General features: G+C 25.3%; 1 protein-coding gene and 2 non-coding genes across 4 annotated transcripts in view; 2 read left to right on the top strand and 1 right to left on the bottom strand.

Moving 5' to 3' along the window:
- The first annotated feature begins 830 nt into the window (after positions 1-830).
- The window catches only part of LOC145840307 (intraflagellar transport protein 172 homolog), a 69,136-nt gene continuing 54,431 nt past the window's right edge, over positions 831-15,535 (top strand). Inside the window, exons 1-10 of one of the 2 annotated variants that reach the window (XM_082947518.1) lie at positions 831-914; positions 3,830-3,973; positions 5,443-5,595; positions 8,280-8,425; positions 8,909-9,052; positions 9,336-9,494; positions 10,229-10,352; positions 14,623-14,718; positions 14,883-14,945; positions 15,183-15,357. In XM_082947518.1, coding sequence (XP_082803644.1) covers positions 876-914; positions 3,830-3,973; positions 5,443-5,595; positions 8,280-8,425; positions 8,909-9,052; positions 9,336-9,494; positions 10,229-10,352; positions 14,623-14,718; positions 14,883-14,945; positions 15,183-15,357 — 1,243 coding nt within the window. In that variant the 5' untranslated portion in view covers positions 831-875. The remainder of the gene's footprint in view (positions 915-3,829; positions 3,974-5,442; positions 5,596-8,279; positions 8,426-8,908; positions 9,053-9,335; positions 9,495-10,228; positions 10,353-14,622; positions 14,719-14,882; positions 14,946-15,182; positions 15,358-15,535) is intronic. The other variant, XM_082947519.1, reaches the window with a different exon arrangement.
- On the top strand, positions 11,768-11,874 carry LOC145841780 (U6 spliceosomal RNA). The gene has a single exon (XR_014370157.1). It is a non-coding gene; the product is annotated as a U6 spliceosomal RNA (small nuclear RNA).
- On the bottom strand, positions 13,640-13,746 carry LOC145841779 (U6 spliceosomal RNA). The gene has a single exon (XR_014370156.1). It is a non-coding gene; the product is annotated as a U6 spliceosomal RNA (small nuclear RNA).

Here is a 15,535-nt window from a genome sequence, read left to right as displayed (position 1 = left end):
TCTTGTCCAGGAATTTTATGTTAACACGAAGCATTGTTTGCTGGTATGATTAGTGGTGTTTTAACTAGTTAATCATAATAAAAAAAACTTAACCTTAGTACTACTTATAAAAAAAAATTTACAATTGAAAAATAAATGCTAGTAAAATTTTTTGTAATAAACTCAGCCAAAAAAGCTGTGCTATTAGGTTTGAAAACACAAAATTTCAAAACAGAACCTCATTAAGTACATATTTTTTGTTATTTTCCATTACAAAGAAAAACATATGATTATTTTTTTTTATTACAACTTTATAAATTTTTTAATAACATTGTTGTTGACCTGTCAGCTCAAAGTCTAAGGCGATTCTGATTGGAAAATGTTTTAAGTATTTAAATTTTAGTTTTATTTAATAATCAAAATTGTTTTTATTAAATTTGGGTAAGGTTGGTAAGGAACATGAATACAAATTAATTTTTTTTTTTAAAAAGCTAGGTTATAGGATTTCAAATGCTATTGTTATAGTATACTGCATTACTGATGTATTAATAATTCACCTGATTTACTGATGATTTTAATGATTTATTGTTATAAATGAACAAAAAAAACCTTACAACTTCAGCCGACCTGTTGTTTATTTAAAAAACTTAGCTTTAAAGATATTGAAAACAATAGGTTTTAAAGTTTTGATAAAAATACAAAATACCAAAATGTCTTTCCGAGCTAAGGTAATGCTGTTGACTTTACCTTTTTTGATAATTGATTCTGCTAGTAAATCGTTTTTTATGTTAGGGAGTTTTTTACAACAGCTATAAACAAGTTAATGCTTTTATTTAAAATATTAAAACAAATTGACTACTTAATTTGATTGTAATTTGTTACTTTCATAGTCAACTATGCATTTGAAACATTTAAAACCATTATTAGAACCCCAGGTAATTTGATTTCATTAAAATTGTCTATTTACAATGTTTATACTGTAAGAATTTCTGTAAAGTTAAAGAAATAATCAAAAAATGCACTATAATTTTATTTGATAGTTTTAATTCTTTCTTTTAAGCTTATAAATAAGCTTTATATCTCTAGAAAATGTTTATTTTTTATCTCCTAACGTAATTAACAAATACATATGTACTTAAATGCTAAAAAAATCTTCAACCATATTCATTTTTACTTAATTAAGTTTAAATAAACTTTAATTTTTTTTTACTTATGCTTAGCTTAATGTTAACTATTAAAGTTGTAAATAAAATTACATATGGGGTAATTTACTTGTACATTTAAAAAAATTGTTTATCATTGTAGAGATAAAAGTGATACTGATGTTTTTCTTTTATAAAAAATGACCTGGACAAGACATTAAAAGGTACCCAAGCAGTGTATGACTTAATAATCAAAAGTTTTTTTTGTACACCAGGTTTAGAACCAATTATTTTGAGCACTTTTTTGTCGTTTAATAAACGATACTAAATTGTGCATAGTTTGAGTGAAGAAGTTTAAAAAAAAAGTTAAGTAAAAATTACCTAAAAATATTTTCAGAAAACTTCTTTATATTGACTAAAAGTTCTTTTTAATAATAAATTACAATCATTGAGATATTTTAGTTCTGTATGTAGTAATTTATTGTATTAACTTAAAAAATAAAATTTATTGTTACTCTACCTAATTTTAGTAAAAATGACAACCATTGGTTAATTTAATAAAGTATAATATTTAATTAGTTTGAGAAAGTATCATTATGGTAGTTATTTGCAAATAATCTTCTGATGTGAGGACAGTCTTTGTTGCAGGAAAAATCTTATTATTGACAAAATTACTGCTCATGTAGTTATAAAAATTAATTTAAATATTTTTATAGAAAATTATTCTACTAAATCAAATTTTCAAGTCTGTTTATTCAGTTATTATAGTATCATAACAAAAACTTGTTTTTAGATCAAAACCTTATTATTTCAAAAGTTATTTCTTATATACTGAATTCTATTTTTGACAAAATGCTGCTTATATAGTTGTGAAAAACTTAAGTCTGTACTTTTGAGTACTATTACTTAACCTTATCATATTTTCAATTTTTTCATTCACAATAACTTTAAAGTTAAAAAAAAGTAAGCTAAGAACTCGTGTACAGCTCATGTAGTTATAAAAGTTTGTATACATACTATTGGAAACCTATATTTAACATTGCACAGATTTTAATGTTTCAATGTAAGAGAGTTATTGTACTCTTATTGTCCTCCAATAATGACATAACAATATATGACCATCTAAATAGAAATCTTTGGCTCACAAGGTTACATAACAATTCAATTTCTGACAATTAAGTTCTGACAATTTAAATTCATATTAAAACTTTAAGGGGCCTTATTTCAAAAAAAAATAAATTTTTAAAAAGCGAATGTAGGTCTAATTAATAAGACTATGGTAATAAAATTTTTTTGTAAAATATATTTATAAAAAAGAAAAGTCTTAATAACTAAAAATATTTAATAAAATTTTATATAACTGTTCAATTAATCGTTTACTAACAAAATATCCTAGTGAAGTAATTTCACTGGAATATAAATAAAAACAAATTGTACAGTAATCTTCCTTTATTGTACCAACATATGTTTCTGTGTGTCAACGAATCAACACACTTCAACTGGGTTGTTAATGTTTTCTTTCCATTAACAACCAAGTTGAAGTGTGTTGATTTGTTGACACACAGAAACATATGTTGGTACAATAAAGGAAGATTACTGTACAATTTGTTTTTATAAAATTTTATATATATTTTTTACTCATCTCTCAAATTTTTAAATTAAATAAAGATAAAACATATTCATGTAGATCTAATTGTGAAAATTACAATAATAAGAAAAAAGTTGAGTTATTTTATTTTTTTAAATGTAACTCATACTTAGTTTGATTTTCAGTAAATAATGTACATTTATTAAATATTTATTTCATTACTGGTTTGCAATTAATGAGTTTCTTTAACTTTTGTAGTAAATGATGACCTGCCATCATGTTTTTTTAACAAATTTAACTTTCAAAATGCTTTTTTCTAGTGATTCTGGCAGATTTTCTTGAATAAAGTAGTTTCCCACCCCTATTTTGTGGTCTTTGAGTTTAGTTTAATAAGAAATAAACTGATTTACTAGAAATGAAAAAGTTAGCACAAATTTTTAATTAGTTGTTATATTATCTTTATTATAATGTTGTGTGCTGAACAAAAGTCATATTATAAAACTAAAAAATTTAATAAGGTAATACTTTAACATTTTTATACTATTAAACATACTTTCTATGTAGTTACAGCTTTGAGATTAAGTTCAAGTTGCTTTACTCATTGTTGTTGTTCAATGTTACATAATCAGTGTTATAAGCTACTATTTGTATATTAAGATTTTTATTAGTTTTCGATAGTTATTTTATATAGTTATTAATCTTCACTAAAAAGGATTGCTCAATTTATTGAAATGTAAAGAGCTTATTTAAATAAAAATGTGCAAATTAGATATTTTACTTACCACCAAGTTTTGGTGACAAAAAATTGCGACCTCTTCAAGTAAAATAAAATAGTAAACTGTTTACTATTTTGTATTACTTGAAGAGGTAGCAATTTTTTGTCACCAAAACCTGGTTGTAATTAAAATATTTAATTTGCATATCTTTATTTAATAGCTATTTTATAATTTTCAATAACTAAGTGAGCTAACAGTATATAATAAAAATGATTTTTATACAATAGGTATTTTGACCATATTTTAGGATCAATTTCTTTGTTGTGTTTAATAAACTATTGATAACTTTTCAAGTGTTTACACTTTTTGTAATATTAAATTTATTAAAAAACGTTTATATATAGCTAGGAGCATCAAAAATATGCTGTATGGGATGGTCACCAAACAATAACAAGCTTGCTGTCTGTACATCAGATAGAGTAGTTTTACTGTACGATGAAAACGGAGAAAGAAGAGACAAATTTTCAAGCAAACCTATTGAATCGAAGGTTTGTTGTTTTTAACTAGTATCATAAGTTTTTAGATGTTTTAAGTTTTATTCTGAGAAAATTAAAAACATTCAAAACTTGCTTTTAGTATATATTTGTACTGTGCTTTCTTAAGTTTTAATTGAAATCATTAAACTATTTTGCAAAATACTTTTAATTTCAAATACAAACAGACTATTTTCTAAAATATTTTCAAATGCATGTATGTTTAACATTTAATGTGTATGTTTTGATTTTGTTTAGACCATAGGGGTATTAAAAAACAAATTTACAAGTTTATACCCTTCTATTCATAAAGTTTTTAAAATTAAATAAGGCAGTAAAAAAGCTACTAATTATTTGATTTTTTAATCTAAGCTATTGGATCAACTTGTATAACTTGTCAAATTTAGAAATCAGAGAGTTTGATTGGTTTTCTAATAAAGAATAAAATTAAAAAGTTTAAAATACATTCAATAAAAGCAGTTTTTTTCTTAAATATTTTTGAAAATATTTTCAAGTTTTCACTGTCTATTTTTTATTAAGTAATAAACAAACTTTCTTTTTCTATAAAAAAGTCAACAAAAGTACATATTTTAAAGTTTAGTTGTTAATTACTAAATTATTAGATGAAATGTTGCTTAATGTTTTACTTAAATAATGCATGTAATATTTCCTGAAAATTGAAGCCAAACCTAGGAAATTATAGAATTTGAATAAATTTTTAAACATTTGAGAAAAATAACATAAAAACTAAAAATTTCGTCTTTCATTCTCTTTTATAATTTTTTCAAAGTTGATTGTATTTCAAAAGTTAAAATACTTTTTTATATCTATTGATAAACTTATTATTTATGATAAAACCTTACAAATACAAGCTTATGTGCTTAAATGCTTGTTTCACATCTAGCCTCAAGTTGTTCTGATTTGTTTTTAAAACTTATCAATTCAAAGTTTATTAAACAGTTTTGTAGTTTGATTTTATTTATACTTTTATAGTAAAACACAATGTTAACTTTTAGTATAAGCTGTGTTACAATGAATATAGACAACTTGAAAACAATATTTATTAATGATAGGTTTTGTGGACATATTTTTCAAAGTTTAAAAAAGAAATTTTCATTTTATAAACAAGCATATATTTTATTTTGCTATAAAAATATAGCCAAATTAACACTGATTGGTAATTTAATACAAATACATGGTATATTAGTTTTTACTTTGATAAGATAAAAAGTTATATTTCTTTCTGAGTTATTCTTCTTTTTATTCTATACTTATACTTCTGTTTTTTTTTCAGATTTTATGTTCAACACTTTAGTTTATTAATACAAACTTATAATAATAAAAGTTTCCATATATTTATTATTATATTTAGATTTAGAAAAACTTTGTTTTATGCTTACTTAAAACTATCGTTAATCGTAGCAACCTTTTTTCCTTTACAAATTATATATATATTTAAATAATTTAAAAAAATAAAATTTTAGTATGGAAAGAAAAGCTATACGGTCAAAGCTTTAGCATTTTCACCCTGTTCAACAAAAATAGCTCTTGGCCAATCAGATAACATCATTTATGTTTACCGGGTTGGAGAGGAATGGGGAGAGAAAAAGATTATTTGCAACAAATTCATACAAACAGTTAGTAAATTATTTTTTTTGTGTAAAACTTTCAAAAAATTTACAATTTTGTCTATAAATTACAAGTTGTTAAATTTATTTTAATGTTTTACTTTATTAATTTAGTTATGATATTTTTCAATTCTTAAACTTTTTTTTCGTTTAACATACTTGCTAGTCCAGTTTTGATTTAAAATGTTGTTTAGATTTTTATTTCAAAAAGAATTACTAACTATATATACGTGTTCAAAACTGTGTAAGCATTATAAGTGGTGTGTTTTTGGTTTAATTTGTTTTATCATTTCAATACTCTAATAGATAATATAGTATACAACTCTTTTATATCCAAACTCTATTATTATTTTTAGTTCTAAGAATACAGTTTATTTAAACAGCTTAATTTTAGTTTTATTGGCAACAAAAACTTTAAATAGCCAATGCAAAACTAAAGTTACAGCAATAAAAAAGAGTGAAAACAAGTAAGATAATTAAAAAGTGTAATAACATAGAATTATTTGAAGTGTGTTAATTTTAGTAAAGTTTTGACTGACACTAAAACAAAAAAAAAAGATACTTATGTATTAAACACCACTTTATATTAGTTTACTCTGAATTATTCAAGAAGTTATAAGGTTTTAGATTAAGGGTTTTTTAATGTTTTTACAATGTTTTTAGTCTACAGGCCAGATGAGGAAAAACTCACAAAAATTAATTATTTGTCCAATTATTTTTGACAAAATACTAATGTTATGTGAACTTGGTTATACTATATCTACTATAAGTTTCAAATCTCCTGTAAATCGTACTTAAGAACTTTTTTTGCACTTTTTCCAGTTTTACTTTTTGCTGGCCAGATTCCACTTGAACTCTTTAAACATTTTATAACGCACGCGGGCCGTATGTTGCCCACCTCTATTTTAGATAATCTGTTCTCACAGTTAGACCTTAAACTAATATAGTATGAAAATTATTATTTTTAGATAGATCAAGATTGCATATAGTTAAAGATTATTTGCAACAACCAGCACAACTTTTAACTTTAAAATTTTTGTTGCCTTTGTTTAAACTGCAATAGTTATAGTTGGTGTACATATGCTTTGAAAATATAGATGTATTTTAACTCATTTGTATATAGTGTTTGTTTTAATTAAACTAAAAGATGGATAATCATTTTTTTGAAAGACTATATTTTTTAATGATTGCTTTGTAGATAAGTCTGAATTTTTTGCTATATTGTATGGGTTATTTTTTCATTGAAAATTTTTAGTAGTAGTTTATAATTCTTATAAATTTTTATAAATATTTTTTTTATTATTTTTTTATTTATTAATTTATTATTACGTTCAAAGTTTAAGCTTATCAAAGAAATATTAACATAAGGACTAACTAACTCAAACAACTAATTTATGAATAATTGTTGGTAGACTCTTTTTAAATAAGACAATATAAGGCCAAATGAGCTTTATAAGAGTTTTATTTTTCTGCCAAAAAACAGTAATTATTAACTATGTTTATTAAAACGTGCATCTATCCATACCTCAAATTTTTAAAATAATGTTATATACATGAAGGTAGTACTATAAGCTGTTTACAATTTTTGTTGAATAAATAATAAACATTAGTCCTTTAGTATGATGTAAAAAGCTTTAATTTTCAATATTGTTTAGTGAAAAAGAATTGATAATTATATATTTCGTAAAAATTAAAGACATATAAACATCTACAAAAATAAAAAATAATAAAAAACTATAAAGTAAAAGGGAGACAAACGACATATCGTAAGTAGATTTAATAGATTATTAATTGTGAAGTAATAATACAGATATAAAAAAATATCCGATAGTATAAAAAATTTAGACTACGTAAAAAAGCTGTTAACAAATTATTAACTTATTTTATGGTGTATAAGTTATCCTGTATCTAAAAATTTTGACCTGATAAAAATATTGTTATCAAAAAAATGTTTTAAGGAAAACTGCAACGAAGGTAATTAAAACTGTGTCTTCTGTAGCAGATATACTTAAAAAACAATATTTTTTAGTCAGTAGGCTTTACTGCTATAGTATAAGGGTAAGCAACTTTTTTAGTCGGCGTACCAGATTTACTAGAAAAATTCTTTCTTAGGCAACGAAGTTTGAAAAATCTGTACTATATATTTTTTTAAATGCCTTAAAAGGAAAATTAAACATTAACTACAAGTTAATAACATATTCACTATAACAATATGAGAGTAATAGCCTTGTATGTCCCCTTTCAAGATAATAGATGTCGTTGTTTAACTCAAAACAAATAAAAGCTGATCAAAGAAACTGGATTTTTGAAAACTCAATAAATTATGATTAATTATAAGTTTGTGTAGTTACCGATTTTTGTTAATATGTTGATTTAGTTTAATCTATTATGATTGTACTTTTAATTTTTTAATCTTTTTTTAATTTTTTCATTTAGTCTAAAAATATTTTTTTCTTCTAAACTTTAAACAATTTTCTTACTTTTTTCAGTTTTTCGTTCCTTAGTTGTAAAAGTATTTATAAAGTAGATAAACTGATACAATATACTTACTTTCATTTATTTCGATTTAGATACATGATATGACACCTTTTTACTTGCTTTTAAATAAACAATGCTTACACATCTTAAACAAATAAGTAAAAAATAAAAATAAGTTCTTTAACATCTTTGTATAAAACGTTCTGTTTCTTCAGAGTGCAGTAACAAGCTTAATTTGGCCATTGGATAATGCAATTGTATATGGGATTGCAGAGGGAAAAGTAAGGCTTGCAAACACATTGACAAATAAAGCTTCAACTATATATGCTACTGATTCCTATGTCGTATCTCTTGTTTCAAAGTTTGTTCTGTTTTACGTTTTTTACTTTAATTTCAAAATTAAAAGTATAATTATAATAAACCAGATTTTTGTAATGCTTGAAATAATCATTTAATCTTCAAAATTTATGTTGTAGTGAAAAACTTGTATATAAAACCTTTTAATGAAAAAACTATTGTTCATAAGTGAAAAAAAAATTTTTTTGAAGTATTCACAAAAAGTAATTAAAATATTTTAAAGCTAGTTGATCAAAGTTTCAAAACTTAAGTTAAAATAGTTTTAATACTCGTATTTAAAAAATATGAGAAGCAGCATAACTTTAGAATATATTTTTACTTTGATACAAAATGAAACTCAACCACTACCCGTACTATAACTACTTTTTATTATACTGCAAATGTAATATTGTTTTTTACTGCATTTTTTAATTATTAATATAACTGTAGATGATTTATAAAAACTTTTAAACTAAATTATTTCACCAAATATGCGTATAATTTTTAGCCAATCAGGCAAAGGAATAATATCAGGACACGCAGACGGAACCCTGATAAGATATTTCTTCGATGACGAAGGAACTGGAGACGCGCAAGGAAAAATCATCACTCACACTTGCGCTCCGTACGCGCTTGCGTGGGCGACGAATAAGTTTGTCATTTGCAATTCATACTACAGCCATACTTGTTTTTTTTCAAATTTTAATTTAAAGGTTTATTCTGTCTTTTATTATCTTCCACTTATTCTTTATTTTCAGAGTTTATACAACAACTGAACCTTTGAGCGATACTTGATATCTTAATGTAGTTTGAAAAATTAAATCTTTTTTAACGATTAATATACGATTTTATCATACTAATTTACTTGAGTGAATAACGATTTATACGATTTTATACTGCAATTATACTGGAAATTCAAGTTTTTGTTTTAACAGTATTTTGGTTGGTGGATGCGACAGAAAAGTGGTTGTTTACAGCAGGGAAGGCAGAAGCATGCAAACTTTCGATTATTCTAGAGACAACACTGAAAAAGAGTTCACCGCCGCAGTTTGTAATCCTAGTGGCCAAAGTGTTGTTTTCGGTAGTTATGACAGGTTTTTTACAAAATAGCCTTGTTTATACTGGAAAATAATATAATATAAATGGTAAAAGTATACTTTACGTTCTTTGTCGTTGTTTAAATACTATTTTTGTTTAAGTAGTAAAACTAATTTGGTTTGTGTATGTGATTTTTTTATAAGCTGTTGTTTTAAATAAAATACTTGAAGGTAAAAAGATGTTTGTTCCGCGTTCAGGTATAATTTACTATATTGCAAGGTGCTACACAATAAAGATAATTCAGGCTAGTTTTAGATTTCTGAAAAACCTATTCCAGCTCAGGATTGTTAGATTTTTATTTTGAAAAATTCAGGTTAGTTTGGATATTTTCTAAATCTCATGCTAGTTTTTTATAATTTAAGTCTTTATTTCTAATTGTGTTTTTATTAATACCTTTTACTATTATTTTGGTACTTTTAAATGTTTAATCTTATTAGCAAAAGTTTTGTTTAAAATTTTTGACTCAAGTTAGTTAATTATGTTTTAAATTTATCATAAACTCAAGTCAACTGAGACTAGCATGATGTAATTCAGGTTAGTTTTTGTTATCCTGGATGGAGTTTTTTCTCAAAAAAAAGTAAACAATGGTACTGATTGCTTAAAAATAACATATAAGTATCAGTAAAACAAAATAAATTAGTTTATAAACAGTCAGTGGCTCAGATTTTTTTACTGATGGAGTTTTTTTTTATTTGAAAAATAATTTCTAAGTTGTAACATTAACTTTCAGACTAAGGCTATTCACGTATAGCCAGCGCAAAAGTTTATGGGATGAAGCAAAACCGAAGAACATAAAAAACTTGTACACAATAACTGCTTTGTCGTGGAAAAAAGACGGGTCAAGGCTGTGTGCTGTATGTTTAGTTTTTAAATTAAAGCTTTGATAAAAATAAAAACTTAGTATTTGATTTGTTGCAAGACTTAAAAACTAATATATGCTCTAAATAAACTTCATTAATAAGTAAGTTGTTATGACTATCACTTTAGTTCAACTAATTACAGTCCCTACTAAGTCAGGTTAGCATGGCTATTGTATCCAAGTTGGAAAATCAATGTTATTAATAAATTTTTAAACTTTAAAAAGAGATTCGCAAACTACAGCGCCCAGTAGAAATGTCTGAAAACTATTGTTATCTTAATTAAAACTTGTATAAAACTATTAAAATTGTAATTCTATATAACAAACTTTTAAAAATGTGTCCTTATTATAATTTTAAGTAAGCAGTAGTACTAAATGATCGTTATCTTGCAATTTTGCTTTTAATTTTTAAGTAAATTTTTGAAAATTATGACGGCCCGCAAAAAACTTTTATCTGATAAATTTCGCTTTTTACTTTTAAAAGAGTGTTGACCCCAGGTCTATACCGGGGTTTTTATATAAAACAAAAAAGTTATGTGTCCACTGGGAGTTGAATACAGAACAATTGCTTGGAAGCAACTAATGCTGACCGTTACATCACCCTCGCTTGTGTAAATTGAATTTTTATTTACTGTTATACCAAACAATTGCGAACAAACAATTTAAAGTTATATATAAGTTTGTTATGTAGAACGTAACTATGAAAATAAGATACTACTGACTTTGTTATAAAAACAGAATAAAAATCCCCTTTTATTAATTTGGGTATAAAGTTTGTTGATGCAAGTATTCATACTATATATGAATTTTATTCGGTTCGAAATATTTATGCCAAAGTAAATTATGATTAGAAAAATTTCCCAAAATAAAACTAGTTTTTTAAGTCTCTTTTTCAATCATAAAGCATACTTACTATACTATTGAATGAAAGTCAAAACACTTCATAATCAAACATTTTTAGAAAAAGTTGAACTAGAGGTGAATGAAATTTATTTTCACTGTTTTAATCTGATGATTGCATATTTTTATTTTAATTGAAATGCAAAACTTTATTATTAGTTTAAGTTGAAAGCAATTTAATGTTATAGTCTTTTTAGTAGGTTATTTGTTTTTAAATATCCTAAAGCTTGTTGTAATGAAATATGTTGTTTTTATTTATTTAATAAAGTTTAGTATGGTTGTTTTAATTTCAACCCGGTGGTTTACTGATCTTTTCATTTCCATAAACTTAAAATTCAACTTGCAAATTAGCAAAGTCTTAGCTAAAACTAAATTTTTCTCTCAAACGAGACAACTACGTGATGTCATAAAGTAGTTCTCTCGTTTTTACGTCATAAATTTTAAACACGCAAACATCCGTAGTACGTTGAACCGACGCGTATATATACGAGGTTTGTACCATTACTTTACGTACCTGCTTCGGCAGTACATATACTAAAATTGGAACGATACAGAGAAGATTAGCATGGCCCCTGCGCAAGGATGACACGCAAAATCGTGAAGCGTTCCTACTTTTTTGTAGTTTTAAATATAACAACTGAATATTTAGGTTAGTTTTTTAATCAGAACTTTCTATTAAATTTTTAGTTACTTGTCGACGTATAACAAATGATTTGATATAAGTAGCAAGTAGTCATCAGTAGCGTGGTATGTTTGTTTTGTATATATTTTTTAAACAGTTGAATTAAAAATTTTATAAACCCTCCTCTACCTTTTAAGCACTTTGAAATGCTTTAGTTCGTGAAAAATGAAGCTCCGTGCAAAAGTGACCCACGGGTAGGTGTCAGAAAAGCACGGCGTCATTTTAGCACGGGTCGTCACTTTAGCACGGAGTGACACTTTAGCACATAGTGTCACTTTAGCACGGAGTGATGCTTTAGAACGGTATAATTTTAGGTCTTTTTAAACGTTTATTTATTATGGTCAATTTCTTAATAATTATTTAGTTAACAAACAAATAAATGCAAAAAATAGTTCTAACACTTTTAAAAGTATCGTCTTAGAAAAACTTAAATAAAGTTTTTAGTAGCAGCACTTTAAATTAAACTGTTTCTTAAAGTTTCTAAACAATAAAAATAATAAAAAAGGTAAACAAGTAGAAAAGTTGTAGAATTAAGTTTGTAAATTTACTTTTATTATATTTTTTATTAAATCTTAAACTTGTAACACATTTAAAGCTTTTTAACTTTATTTTACATGGTGCATAGTTCGTTTTAGGATTTTTAAATAAAATAGTACATGTTTTATTTAAGAATAGAAAAAAAAATTGCAAAATAAATTCCGTGCGAAAGTTTCACTCCGTGCTAAAATGACGACCCGTGCGAAAGTGTCACTCCGTGCTAAAATGACGACCCGTGCTAAAGTGTCACTCCGTGCTAAAGTGACGCCGTGCTTTGAAACGTTCCCGTTTGTTGGATTGTGCAAAGAATTTAAAAATCCCTAAACTGAAATCTTTTATTTAGAGTTTATTTAAGACCATTTTATATGATTCAATACATCAATTCGTTAACGTAACAAAATACTTGGTTTAATAAAAAATATAATAAAAGTAAATTTAAAAACTTTTTAAAGTTGTTTTACTATATAACAATTAAAGAAAATATGTTGATACTATAAGTTTCATATTTTATGTTATGATAATTATATTATAAAAGTTATATATAGACTGCAAGGGTAAACAAACTTTATTCTACAACTTTTCTACTTGTTTGGCTTTTTTATTATTTTTATTGTTTAGAAACTTTAAGAAACAGTTTAATTTAAAGTGCTGCTACTAAAAACTTTATTTAAGTTTTTCTAAGACGATACTTTTAAAAGTGTTAGAACTATTTTTTGCATTTATTTGTTTGTTAACTAAATAATTATTAAGAAATTGACCATAATAAATAAACGTTTAAAAAGACCTAAAATTATACCGTTCTAAAGCATCACTCCGTGCTAAAGTGACACTATGTGCTAAAGTGTCACTCCGTGCTAAAGTGACGACCCGTGCTAAAATGACGCCGTGCTTTTCTGACACCTACCCGTGGGTCACTTTTGCACGGAGCTTCATTTTTCACGAACTAAAGCATTTCAAAGTGCTTAAAAGGTAGAGGAGGGTTTATAAAATTTTTAATTCAACTGTTTAAAAAATATATACAAAACAAACATACCACGCTACTGATGACTACTTGCTACTTATATCAAATCATTTGTTATACGTCGACAAGTAACTAAAAATTTAATAGAAAGTTCTGATTAAAAAACTAACCTAAATATTCAGTTGTTATATTTAAAACTACAAAAAAGTAGGAACGCTTCACGATTTTGCGTGTCATCCTTGCGCAGGGGCCATGCTAATCTTCTCTGTATCGTTCCAATTTTAGTATATGTACTGCCGAAGCAGGTACGTAAAGTAATGGTACAAACCTCGTATATATACGCGTCGGTTCAACGTACTACGGATGTTTGCGTGTTTAAAATTTATGACGTAAAAACGAGAGAACTACTTTATGACATCACGTAGTTGTCTCGTTTGAGAGAAAAATTTAGTTTTAGCTAAGACTTTGCTAATTTGCAAGTTGAATTTTAAGTTTATGGAAATGAAAAGATCAGTAAACCACCGGGTTGAAATTAAAACAACCATACTAAACTTTATTAAATAAATAAAAACAACATATTTCATTACAACAAGCTTTAGGATATTTAAAAAAAAATAACCTACTAAAAAGACTATAACATTAAATTGCTTTCAACTTAAACTAATAATAAAGTTTTGCATTTCAATTAAAATAAAAATATGCAATCATTAGATTAAAACAGTGAAAATAAAGTTCATTCACCTCTAGTTCAACTTTTTCTAAAAATGTTTGATTATGAAGTGTTTTAACCTTTATTCAATGATGTAGTAAATACGGCAAATAAGTCTAAATTTAGGTTTTTAAAGTTGAAACTAGATCAGTAAACATATTTTTATAATAGGTAAAGTTCCTCTATTTTTTATTGTGTCAATTGGTTAAAATTATAAACGTTTTATTGAGCAAACAAAAATAATAAATTTAAATAGTTTTGTTAGAAATTTCGTGTAAACTTTTACTTTCGTTCTTATTAACCGTTTAACCTGTATAAATAAACAAAAAAATATGAAAGTTTTAGATATAAAAGTTGTACATATTGATGATAATTTGAATATACTGATATTTTAGTTTTAATATTATAATGACTTCTCATACAAAATTTGAGCTGTATTTGGAAAATGTTATTAACTTTCAATTTATGTATTTAAGGGAACATTGTGCGGAGGTGTTGAAATTTTCGACTGCTGTTTGCGCAGAAGTATTTTCAAAAACAAGTTTGAAATGACTTATGTTGGATTGTCACAAGTTAGTTTTTAATTTAACATCCTTTTTTCATTTTTAAGTACTTTTTAAATGACTATTATTTTTGCTTAGCGTTTAAAAAAAGTTAAAGCTACTTAAAGTTTTATGTAAGTATTAACTTAACATAACAACAAACTATTAGTTGTTTTATTATGAAAATTTACCAGGTTATAGTGAAAAACATGAGTACAGGCACTAGAGTCGTACTGAAGTCTCATTACGGATACGAGGTTTGTTATTTGTTTGTTTTCCATATTTTTTTTAAATTAGAATTATACTCTGAATTTTAATTAAAAAGATTTATTGACTATAGGCATTTATATTTGTATATTTGTTGTGTAGTTTATGTTTTCTTATATGTTTGGAATTTCGCAGGTAATATTCGTTTGGAAATTTATATACAAAATGATATCAATACTTTATAAGTTGTTTTTAAAATTTTATTTATTCAATGGTATTTTGTACAGATAACTGACGTGAAGATTTTGGGTGGCGACAGATATTTGGTTGCAAACACCAGCGACACCCTGTTGCTAGGCGACCTGCTTAGCAACAGGTTGAGCGAGGTTACTTGGCAGGGGAGCGGCGGAAACGAAAAATATTTCTTTGAAAACGAAACTGTCTGCATGATATTCAATGCTGGTATGAATATGTATTTTTGAACAACTTAATTTTTATACTTTCAGGGTTCGTGCGCGTCAGGCTTAATAAGTTTTTTTTTTGAAAAGTCGCAAAGGTCAAGTTTTTGTAAGTTCAAATGGTAGAAAACTTCTGAGTTTCTAAAACAATTTTGAGAATATTATTTTCTCGCTTGAGTAGA

This window comes from Thalia democratica, chromosome 7, assembly GCF_965202585.1.
Source record: "Thalia democratica chromosome 7, ktThaDemo2.hap1.1, whole genome shotgun sequence".
NCBI classification, from domain to species: domain Eukaryota; kingdom Metazoa; phylum Chordata; class Thaliacea; order Salpida; family Salpidae; genus Thalia; species Thalia democratica.
The sequence above is the reverse complement of the archived record's forward strand: the minus strand, read 5'-3'. Positions and strand labels throughout refer to the sequence as shown.